Source organism: Balaenoptera physalus, assembly GCF_965194825.1.
Source record: "Balaenoptera physalus genome assembly, chromosome: 4".
Lineage (NCBI taxonomy): Eukaryota > Metazoa > Chordata > Mammalia > Artiodactyla > Balaenopteridae > Balaenoptera > Balaenoptera physalus.
In genome coordinates, this window is record NC_138891.1 from 42,135,034 (window position 1) to 42,147,263 (window position 12,230).

At 41.3% G+C, this 12,230-nt stretch overlaps 1 protein-coding gene and 1 long non-coding RNA gene across 2 annotated transcripts in view; one reads left to right on the plus strand and one right to left on the minus strand.

The window, feature by feature from the left end:
- KPNA4 (karyopherin subunit alpha 4) overlaps positions 1-6,225 on the minus strand; it is a 55,484-nt gene extending 49,259 nt beyond the window's left edge. Inside the window, exon 1 of the mRNA XM_082458412.1 lies at positions 5,991-6,225. Within this exon, the coding sequence (XP_082314538.1) occupies positions 5,991-6,059 (69 nt within the window). The 5' untranslated portion in view covers positions 6,060-6,225. The remainder of the gene's footprint in view (positions 1-5,990) is intronic.
- LOC309659145 lies at positions 6,069-7,916 on the plus strand. The gene is made up of 2 exons (XR_014262619.1): positions 6,069-6,431; positions 6,763-7,916. It is a non-coding gene; the product is annotated as an uncharacterized lncRNA (long non-coding RNA).
- Positions 7,917-12,230: the final 4,314 nt, after the last annotated feature.

Here is a 12,230-nt window from a genome sequence, read left to right on the forward strand (position 1 = left end):
TAAATAAATAAATAAATTTATTTTTTAAAAACAGCTTTGTTAGTGTTATTTTTGAGTTAATATTTTTTAAAATTCTTACTTTTAGTTTCTAGAATGGTAAAAATTGATATTAATAGAAACTCCCAAATAAAGCTTTTTTAAAAAATTTTAATACATTTATTTATTTATTTTTGGCTGCATTGCATCTTCGTTGCTGCACGTGGGCTTTCTCTAGTTGCAGCTAGCAGCGGCTACTCTTCGTTGTGGTGCATGGGCTTCTCTCACTGTGGGGGCTTCTCTTGTTGCGGAGCATGGGCTCTAGGCACGTGGGCTTCAGTACTTGTGGCACGTGGGCTCAGCAGTTGTGGCTCGCAGGCTCTAGAGCACAGGCACAGTAGTTGCGGTGCACAGGCTTTGTTGCTCCGTGGCATGTGGGATCTTCCCGGACCAGGGCTCAAACCCGTGTCCCCTGTATCGGCAGGCGGACTCTTAACCACTGTGCCACCAGGGAAGTCCCCCAAATAAAGTTTTTTGAGGGTCCTTATTTTTAACAGCATAAATAGGTCTTGAGCCCCAAAGCTCTGAAAATTTCTGAACTAAGACCATAACAAGCACGTATATATTGTCCTTATTTAGTAGGTGCCAATACAAAGATTGCTTTCATTTTATCTGTGGAAGAAAGGAGTCTCCCTCATCCCTGTCTTATTAAACCTAAATGGAAAGCACAGTAAGTAAATAGATTGTGTTCTCTAGTTTAAAGTCCACAAATAAAACACAATTTCCAAAAAGATCTCTGGTTTTAAAAAAAAAAAAGGAAACAACACTTACTGAATGCCTATTATACCCCATGTACTATGCTAGGTGCTTTCACATATAGCCTTTTAATCAACTTTGAGATCTGTATTAAGGCTGAGAGAAGTTAAAGGGAGGTAATATAGTACAGTACAAATAGTATTGACTTCACTTTGACATTCCTGAGTTAAGACCTTTTCCTTAAATGTTATGCTATTATGTCACTTAACTCTAGAATTTTTTTCTTTACATAATAATAATTCCTACTTACATGACTGAGAGAGATGAGAATACAATTAAAAGCATATACAGTAGGTGCTCAAGAAGTTAGTTCCCTTTAATCAGACTTCTGCTCTGTTCCAAAACTAAACCAGTGAGTATCACAATCATTGTTCAAGGTTAGATTTGACAAACTCTCATTTCACCATTATAGGCCTCACGTAGATGAATGCTGCTCCAGTAAACATTTAAAAATATCTTAAGGACCCACAACCACTATCAGATACAAGAGATCAATGTTTAAAAATTACCTACACATTTTTCCTAAACTTGTTTCATTCTTTTAAAGCTGAATCACTCCTACAACTCCTCCCAATCTTGTTATATTCACATTTGACATACTAGTCTCTATGAAAAATGACATCTTGATATCACTAAGAAAATTATCAATGAAGCAATTCTGAAATTGGTTGCCTTATAAACTAGGAAAGCTGAAAGGAAGCACAAAAACAATTATTTAATTCCCAACTATATTTCTATCAGATATTTCATATTGTCACATGCTTGGACTATTATATGAAAAATTAGACAGTGGTTATTTTAAGTATAGTAAATATGGTCCAAGATTTGTGATGAGAGAGGTCAGTCTCTAAAAGTTAACAAGACTTAATAGCTTAACAATGCCTTTCACTCTGTACAGTTTAACAAATCACCAAGGCCATTTCTAAACAATAAAACAGCTGATCAATTTATTAAACTCTTGCCAACCAAGCAACTATTTTTTCCTGAAGTTCAACCTGACTTCATATTTGATGCTGTGTGGACAATAACAAGTTTCCAATTATGTAGTATTTTAATATTCTTTTATTTTTAGGGTAAGTATTTTTCTTAAAGTAGTGTTTTTATAAGATCTAATTATTTTTCTAACATAACTTATGCTCTATTCAATCCTGGATAACCTCAGAACTTCTATAAAAATTATGCAGGTTTATTAGAAAGTCTGTAAGAGAATTCCCCCTCTACTTTTAAAACATAAGCTAGATGAGATTAATTTGCTTTATTCCGACACATTTTTTAATTTGAAATTTGGTCACTACCCATTTCCTGTGTTGCACTGTGCATACCCTCGCTATGGTTACTATCTCAAACTAATAATGATGATCCTCTACCACACTGCACAAAAGAAACCACACCCTGAATGTCATCTGACAGTTCCTGCAAGTTATTTTAAATGGATACTGACATATAACTTCTTTAATGCTTTTATCTTTCAAGAAGTTAGCATGACCATATTTTGGAGGAGCCAGAATGGTAGAATGTAACACAGGAATAACTATCAGACTGAAGGCTATGGAATCAGTTTCAATTCCAACACTTAGAAATTCTGACTTTACGAGGGTCACTAATTCCCTGTGCCCAAACTGCCCTTCAGTGAGCAATTACATCTCTCTACATTAAAAATGTTCCCATTAATTTTAAGTTCAACATAACTTATATATGCACACAGAGAAAAAACAAAAAGCCAACTGCAAATAAGGGAGTTAGAGAATCAATTTCACTGAATCCTATTAAATCTTCTTCCTCCCTCTAAGAAAAGCTGAAGGTGATATGCTCAGAGAATTGCCAGGCATCTTCCTAACATTAACCTATTAATCTTCACAACACTCATGAAGCAGATGTCAAGGACCTCTAGTTTTACAGATGAAAGAACCCTAAGACTAACTGATTCTCCCAAAGGCACACACAGTTAGAGATTAGATTAAATTAACTCTTAAGACTTTGTACTCATCATAATTTGGAATCAAACAATGTTAGGTCAAACCAAAAAATATTATAATTATCTCATGCTATCCTCTATATCCGTGCTGTCCAATAAGGTAGCCACTAGCCATATGCAGCTATTAAGAACCTGAAATGTAGCTAGCCCAAATTGAGATACGCTGTAAGTGTAAAAGACAGACCAGATTTTGAAGACTAGTATGAAAAGAACATGAAACATCTCATTAAATTTTTTTACACTGATTACATGTTGAAATGGTATTTTGGATATACCGGATTAAATAAAATTCATTGGACAGCACTGGTCCATACTTCTTTTCAAAGACCTTCCAATGAAACATGTCACTGTAAGACCAACCAAAAAGCAGTATTTTCTTAGAATTTGTTGTAGCACAATACAGAAACCATATTTTGAGGGGGGAGGAAATGGGCATAATTAGTATTTTGAGGGACACAGGCATATATGTAATGAAAATACACAAAATAGGCATTCAAGTGTTCTCTAAGGATAATAGAAGATGTTTCTATCTCATTGCAGGCATATGTGACAGAATAAATCACAAGTGAGGAGAGAGTATGACTTTCCCTTAAAGTCATATTCCATTTTCTTATGTGGAAATGTGAAAATATTCATATTTCTAATACACACACTGGGTTATCAAAGTCACAAGGATGCCCATAAGGCACAATGAACTTCTCAAAAAAATTTTACCTAATGTGTATTTATAATTATTTTTTTAAAAGTCACATATCATAATATTGTTCTAATACAGAATCAACACAATCTTATTTTGACTAAAATAATAAGAGATACACAGTAAGGGGAAACATCAATTCAAAAAATAAGGATCACCTGAAAATAGTTTGGCAACTCCACATAAAGTCACCATATGTGTTTTGTGACCACCTAGAGGGGTGGGATAGGGAGGGTGGGAGGGAGACGAAAGAGGGAGGGGATATAGGGATATATGTATACATATAGCTGATTCACTTTGTTATACAGCAGAAACTAACACAACATTGTAAAGCAACTATACTCCAATGAAGATGTTTAATAAATAAATAAAGTTATCATATGACCCAGTAATTCCACACCTAGGTGTATAAGCAAAGAGAATTGAAAACACAGGTCTACACAAAAATGTGTAGATGAATGTTCAGAGCAGCATTATGCATGATAGTTGAAAAGTGGAAACAATGCAAAAGTCTATCAAATGACGAAGGAATAAACAAAAATGTAGTCTATCCACACACTGGAATATTCAGCTATAAAAAGGAATGAAGCACAAATACATTCTGATTACAGAGTGTATGAACCTTGAAAACATTATGCTACCTAAAAGAAGCAAGTCACAAAAGATCACATATTGTATAACTCCATTTATATGAAACATCCAGAATAGGCAAATCTAAAAAGACAAAGAGTGACTGCTAGTGAGTTTGGGTTTCTTTGGGTTTCTTTCTACATGAAAATGTCCTAAGACTGACTGTGCTGATGGTTGCACAACTATGTGAAAACACCAAAAGCCACTTCAAATGCGTGAACTGTATGGTATTTGAATCACATCTCAGTGAAATGTTAAAAAAAAAAAAAAAAAAAAGCGCAGCCAGAAATGTAGAGGGGAAAAGGATCAGAAGGACTGTCAAGCATTTAATTGCTATTTCTCTGGATGTTTGTAACTTTGTGGTATTTATGTTTTTAGGTTTTGTAATTTGTGATTTTTTTCCCTCATTTTAAATATTAATACTGGTCAAAAAATTTTTTAATCACATCATTATACAACTAGGTAAACTTAATAAAAATCGTAAGTTCTACATTTAAATGGCAATTTCTATAGCATATGAATTATCTCAATAAAGATGCTGAAATTTCACTTCAACTAGGAAATAGTCCCTCAAACTAGGAAACCCACTAAGACAGCACTAACTGCCTTGGAAAGTAAATGGCTTTGTGGAAAGTCCAAAAGACAGTTACTATCTCAGTCAAGCAAATGCTCAAAGTTCAGAAACAGATGATGGGAATTTGAAGATCTCAGTATAAAAAAGTACAAAGAAACAACATAAAAATTACTACTTGACCACTTTCTCCTAAAAGCTAACCTCCTGATTCAGATGCAGAACGGAAAACAAAAACAAACAAAAACCCCTATTTACCTAGACGCCTAAACCTGAAGGCAAGAAGTCTTCTATTAAAAATCTGTGATGTGGGTGTGTGCTTAACCCACACACCTTATGTAGCCTAAGAACCTCAGGAGCAGCTGTTACTTAAGATAATGAAGGTTGCTTTTCACCCTTTTCAAATAATAAAATGTGATGGTGCCACTCCACAGCCCACCCCATCCCCCGCTACCACCACCACCGGCAGGTGGAGGGAAAGGATACTGTAGACTAGAGGATGACAGCTTTGTATAACCCTTTGGACTCTATATGTAAGAATGCAGCTGGTGGTCTCTCAAGAGGGGGTAAAGAGATTTGTGAACAAGCTGAAATAAGGGGTATCCTTTGCCTGGAAGAGGGCACACCGTGAGCCACATCTTGAATCAGCTATATCCATAGTAAAACACAGGCCGCTGGAAGGCACTGTTAGCATCACCAGGATGGCCTCTCACGCCGGGGGTGTTTTTTTTCAACGGAGAAGTTGACTCCTGTAGTTTGGATACTGGGGGGAGGCAGGGGTAAAGCGGGAGTCGGGAAGACCAGAGAAAATGCCTTTAAGTGGAGACGACTCGGGCCTCGCTGAGGAAGTTCTGAGACCCACTCGGTCACCACACGCTAGTCCCCCTCCGCCGCCACCTCCCACCGCCCTCCTGCCCGCGGCGCCCGACGTCGGTGCGGGAGCGAGAGCCGGAATCTCCGCCGCTACCGAGATGGGGGCCGCAGCCCGGCCCGGGCAGCGCGGCACACGCACGCCTCCTCCGCACTCGCCGCGCCCGGCCTCCCCGCCGCGCGGCCCAGCCCCTCGCACCCGAGCCGGGCCGGCTCCTCGGGGCAGGCCTAGGCCGCGCCGGCGGTACCCCGGCACCTCGCTCCCCGGCGGAGGCGGACCAGGCCAGACACAAACTTCCCGGCGCGTTAGCACAGGCGTCACGGACGGGCCGGCCCCCAGCGCCATTCCCCCACGGCCCGGCGGCGGCTCCCGCCCCTACTCCCCACACTCCGAGTCCCGACGTAGATCAACCCGAGGCCCACGGCCCCCACCCCTCCGGCGCCCCCGAGTTTACCTCCAAGTCGCGGCCTTTGTTCTTGAAATTCTTGAGCCGTTGGTTGTCCAGTTTCTCGTTGTCCGCCATGGCCGGGCCGGTGACTCCTTCCCCCGCCCGGGCCCCGCGGGATCCGCCCCAACCACCACGCCGCACCGACACTCCCAGCAACCGGGCCGCCGCCTGTGCTACTGTGCCCGCCGCGGCGTCGCTTCCTTCCTCCTCTCACCTGCCTCCGCCGCGGTCTTCTCCTCCTCTCCCCGCCCGTTTCCCCCCCCCACCCCGCCCTAACCCCAGCGCGACCGCAGCTCCGGCGAAGACAACTGCGGGGCCGGGCGGCGGCAACGGCGGCGGAATGTGCTACCGGCTGCGAGGGGGAGGAAGCCTCGATCTGAGGGCCCCGGCGCCGCGGCCACGCCCATCGCCGCCAGCCCAGCTCGCCGATTGGCCAACCAGACTCCGGTGCGTTCAACCAATCAGAAAGAACGATGGAGAGCGGGGGCGGAAGAGCGAACGGAAAGGGGAAGCGGGCGACGCTGGGAAGAAGGGGCCCGGGCACAGGCCTGGCCCCGGAGGGGAGGGGAGCGGTGGGGGCAGAGCCGGGAGGGACCACGTGCCCCCGGAGCAAGGGGGAGGAAGCGAAAGAGAATTAGAGGCGGGAAGGGGAAGGGGAAGGAGACGCCAGGGAACGAGTTGGTTTGCTCATGTACGGCCCACCCTAGACGTCTGGGGTCCGGGGTCGAAGCCCACTTAAAGTACGTTCTTTTCTTCTTCGGTGAGCCTTCTCTTCCAGAGCATTCTTTGCGAGCTCCGCTGGCTTTACAGGAAGTGGGATCTGCGCCTCTGCTCCATCCCGGGTCGGGACAACCCCCTCCTCTCAACCGAGCTCCCTACCCTGGCAGGGGTCTCTGCTGTCTGGGGGCCCGGCTTCGGGGCCTGGACTGGAATGAGTGACGTGCGTTCGGGATGCGCAGCGGAAAGCGGGAGAGACAGTGGGTGGAAAAGGCAAAGGACGTTTTAGACGAATCTGATTCATCCTCTCTAACCAAGTCCTGCAACAGGTGGGAAGTTGGGAAGCGCTGATGATCCTGTGACGATACCACCCCCTGGATATTTCGTCTTAGAAAGTTAAAGGAGCTCCTCGGCCACAAAGTACTAGCTTATGGAAGGCGGGGACCGTGGCACCTGGCATAGACAATGTAATAATATTTTAACTCTGTTGAGAAAGGAAATGAGTTCCAAAGATATACATCTCTACCAGAAATGTTATTACCAGAGGCAGAAATAACACAAGCTACAAAGAACGTACTAAAATGTTTTAGAAAGCGGGAGAAGGAAATGGTTTAAAATATATTTAAATCCAACTAATAGCTCCTCAAATATGCAGGAGCAATTGGGGTCGGAAGGAAAGCGGGGTGTTTAGAAGCTTTGGGTGTGTTTAAATTTGGCGAGTTAGCGGGAAGAGACCCTTATTCAAACTACTTTGGGAACTTTTACACCTGGTCCCTCCCACTTCCTTACCGGTATATTTTTCGGGGTAGAACGTGCAGAGATAAAACGTTTAAAATAAGTATAATACCTTTAAAGTCCTCAATACTTTGTATGCTTTGAGCTGCCTAGGCAAACAGAAGCTGTACCTGGAAATAATTCACACTGAACGTTCACTTGAATGTAAATTCAGTGCCGATTCTAAGTTTAAAATGATGTTCATTATAAATCTTTATTCCCCAAAGAATCATTTAATTGAAATAACATTGCACACTGTAGCACTGATGTCTTCAAAGTGAGTTTAGGATAAGAAAATTCAGTTTAGAATACCGTACTCCTAAAAGAAGGGTGTGATCACAGTTATCCACTAAGAGAGATGCAATACAAACCGGAAATAACCACAACTTGTAATTTCGGTTTTAAATATTTGTTTAATGTCTGTCTAAGGTCTCTCTCCCTCTCTACACGATAAGCTCTCTGAAGTCAAGGGCCATATTTGTTTTTTTTTCTCTATATACCCGACACCTAGTACTTGGCATGGTAGTGTGCACTCAGTGACTATCAAAGGCAGGACCTGAATCTAAGCTGCTGTGAGTGTATGTTTCATAAGTTAAAAGACAAGCTAACACTTCTTGATTAAAAATGTTGACTGAGTTAGTACAGCTTCTAATCTACACTGGGTTCCTTCTAATAATTCTTAATTTGGTATCATGCTCACTCCAGGGTTAAAGTTCAGGGGGTAGATCAGAGATAGGCTTCAGAGCAACCCCCCCCACACACATGTTTAGAAGGAGTCGTGACACACTTTTCTAAAACGAACAGTTGTCCTTAATTATAATGCTTAGGTAGTCTGTTTGCTGGCCTAAATTTTTCATTTGAAATTATCACTACCCATTGCCACTCACTTTACATATTTAGTATCTGTACCTCCAATTCTTTCCAGATAGAAGATACATAATTTATATAAAAGGAGTACATTTTTTTTCCGGGGAGTTGGTAATAGATCTAAATGCAGATCGACAATCTAATTGGCAAGATATGGTAGCTCTTAGTTAGGAGGTGTCAGAAATTTAACTTGCTGAACTAAGGAAATAGTAATATGCAGCCATTAATACCATTTCAACACAGACTATTTAACAAGTTTTTTGTGTGTATTATGAAATATATTTATAACCAAACACTGTAAGACTTATACATGAGACCTATTTTTTTTTCATTGTTTTTTTTTTGTTTTGTTTTGTTTTTTAATTTATTTTTATTCATATTTATTTTTGTCTGTGTTGGGTCTTCGTTTCTGTGCGAGGGCTTTCTCTAGTTGCGGCAAGTGGGGGCCACTCTTCATTGCTGTGGGCGGGCCTCTCACTATCGTGGCCTCTCTTGTTGCGGCGCACAGGCTCCAGACGTGCAGGCTCAGTAGTTGTGGCTCACGGGCCTAGCCGCTCCGCGGCATGTGGGATCTTCCCAGACCAGGGCTCGAACCCGTGTGCCCTGCATTAGCAGGCGGATTCTCAACCACTGCGCCACCAGGGAAGCCCCCCATGAGACCTATTTTAAACAGGATATTCAATGGCAGGTACGTAATATCCTGACTTCTTATTATTTTGGTATAAAAAAAGTCTAAAATATTATGGAGATACTAGCTTTCAGTGTGTCATGAAATTCTCTTAGAGTCACTTTCTGAATAAAGAAATTTATCTCTTTATTTTCTTTACTTATTTATTTCTCTGTTCTGCAGCAGAGACTTGTGAGAGGATTTGTGAAGCTTTATACAGGGTTTTAGCTGATCAAATGTAATTTCAAAAATAATTATAATTGATCATTATTTCATTTAAGCAGTTTGGAGTATGCTCATGATACATATATTAACTTGAAGATTGTGGAATCCCTCTTTAATCTAGAATATGGATCTTACAGTTTGTGTTACTGTTTGGGGAGTTATGAGTGATTTCTTGAGCAAAACTCTAGGCAGTATTTACTGAAACAAGAAGCAGTTTTTTTTTTTTTTTTAAGAAGCAGTTTTATGTGTTGCTAAATCTTAAAGTGTAATTTCTATTTTTTATAGTTGAGTGGTTCTTTTTTTTTTTTTAGAGAGAAAAAAACATTGGACCTTTGTTAATATGCTTTTATTTTCTTAGGAAAACAGAACTGATCAGGTAGTGGGGGACTTTATTCCTCTATATTGCCAGGATTTTTCAGACTTTTGAGGAGCCTGGAAAAAATTACTTCTTATTTTGACTCAAGTCCCGGAATGGTAAGAGATTAAAAGCATAGCTGTTGATAATAATCTGACTGAGAAAGATGAGCCACCAGTTTTTCTTTTAACTTAGTTTTTTTTTTAAGCTTAGTTTTGACTAATTAATTGGAGAAATACTCATAATTCATGTGTACAAATCATTGATTATTGGTAAATATCTATTTGTATTGCCACCAGGCAAACATCCATAGATTTTTAAAAACTCTTTTCACTTGCTTTTTTTTTTTATTTTTAAAATTTATTTATTTATTTATTTTTGGCTGCGTTGGGTCTTTGTTGCTGTGCGTGGGCTTTCTCTAGTTGCGGCGAGCGGGGCCTACCCTTCATTGCGGTGTGCGAGCTTCTCATTGCGGTGGCCTCTCTTTGTTACGGAGCACGGGTTCTAGGCGCATGGGCTTCAGTAGTTGTGGCTCGCGGGCTCTAGAGCACAGGCTCAGTAGTTCTGGCACATGGGCTTTAGTAGTTGTGGCTCACGGTCTCAGTAGTTGTGGCTCACGGGTCCTAGAGCGCAGGCTCAGTAGTTGTGGCGCACAGGCTTAGTTGCTCCACGGCATGTGGGATCTTCCTGGACCAGGGCACAAACCCGTGTCCCCTGCACTGGCAGGCGGATTCTTAACCACTGTGCCACCAGGGAAGCCTCCTTCACTTGCTTTTTATTTGGACCTAAATATTGAAAAAATGAAAGGATACGTATCCTCTTCATTTTTAATTTTTAAAAAGTAAACAGCACAGAAGGAGCCACTTAAACCAAATAGTCGAGGAGACTGATCATATGACTTAGAGCAGTGTTTCTTAAACAGAGAGTTCCCCAGATCTAGATGTTAGTAAGTATTCTTTAAAACAAAACAAACGAACACAAAAACTTTCCTTGGTCTACAAGTTTAGAACTTGGTGGGTGCGGGGAGTGGGAACTTTGAGACAGTGTTAAGCAGAACACTATTTGGAAACTTGAAATCAGTGAATTGAGAAGAGTCACTATCCCTCTTCAATTTAAAAATTTTGTATTGGGCTTCCCTGGTGGCGCAGTGGTTGAGAATCTGCCTGCCAGTGCAGGGGACACGGGTTCAAGCCCTGGTCTGGGAAGATCCCACATGCCGCGGAGCAACTGGCCCCGTGAGCCACAATTGCTGAGCCTGCGCGTCTGGAGCCTGTGCTCCGCAACAAGAGAGGCCGCGATAGTGAGAGGCCCGCGCACCGCGATGAAGAGTGGCCCCCACTTTCCACAACTAGAGAAAGCCCTCGCACAGAAACGAAGACCCAACACAGCCATAAATAAATAAATAAAATATAAAAAACAATTTCTATTAATAGCACCAGTTTGTAAGTACAGTGACTTACAAATGGGTGGTATTTCAAAAGTTTGCTTGAAGATTAGTTCTTTGAAACGTGTGCATAAAAGCATGGTCATGACTAGTGAGTAGGTGTTCAAGTTAACCCACAAGGGCTTATTTAATCTATAAAGTACTTATATGAATGTCATAGAACCTAGTGACAATATGTGGCAATAGTTCTATGAGGAAAATGCTGTATTTGGAGTTACAACTTTGGTTGCGAGGAGCACTTTTCTTGTCTTTGCCACCATGCACCAGGAACTGTGCTAGGTGAGGAAGTGACAAAGTACAGTGTTCCTTACATGTAAAATTCCATGTATCAGAGATTCTGCAAATTCATATCTTACCTAATGTTATGGGAACCTGGGCTAGCTCTCACTAGTCAGGCTCCCATGGCTTCTAGTAGCCCAAACTGGTAAAGAGGAATGTTAGGATTCTAGGGGCTGAGAAATAAGGAACTGGGCCCAACCACTTGCCCCAGTAGTTCTCACTTCAGGCAAGCTCCCTACCCCTATCTTTTTTTTTTTCTTCTTTACTTTTTATTTTTTAATAATTACAGATTCACAGGCATTGCCAAAAAAAAAAATGTACAAGGACATTCTATATATCCTTTACTCTGCTCCATCTCCTTCCATGGTAGCATCTTGAGTAATTATAGTACACTATCAAAACCAGAAAATTGATGTTGATATAATCCATAGAGCTTATGCATAGGGGACAGGAGTCATTAGAATGTAAAGACTATATGAAAGTATCAGGGGGTGCCTATATACTGGAGCCTCTTATAACCCTATGCTTGTTGAGAATTTTATAATGACAACAATAATAATTGCTACTGGGAATTCCCTGGTGGTCCAGTGTTTAGGACTTGGCGCTTTCACTGCCAAGGGCCCAAGTTGGGGAACTAAGATTCCATAAGCCATGCAGCGAGGCCAAAAAATTTTTAAAAATAGTAATAATAATAATAATTGCTACCAAATATTTAATATCTACCATATTCTAGGTCTAGGTATTCTATCTATGTGATGTATTTTATTATCATTGTTGTTATTTGTATTTCTATTATAAACATAATTATTGAGCAATTATGGGGCAGGCAGTCTTCTAAGCCATTGATAATATTGACTCATTGAATCCTCACAACAACCCTATGAAGAAAGTATATTATTACTCACTTTACAGATGAGA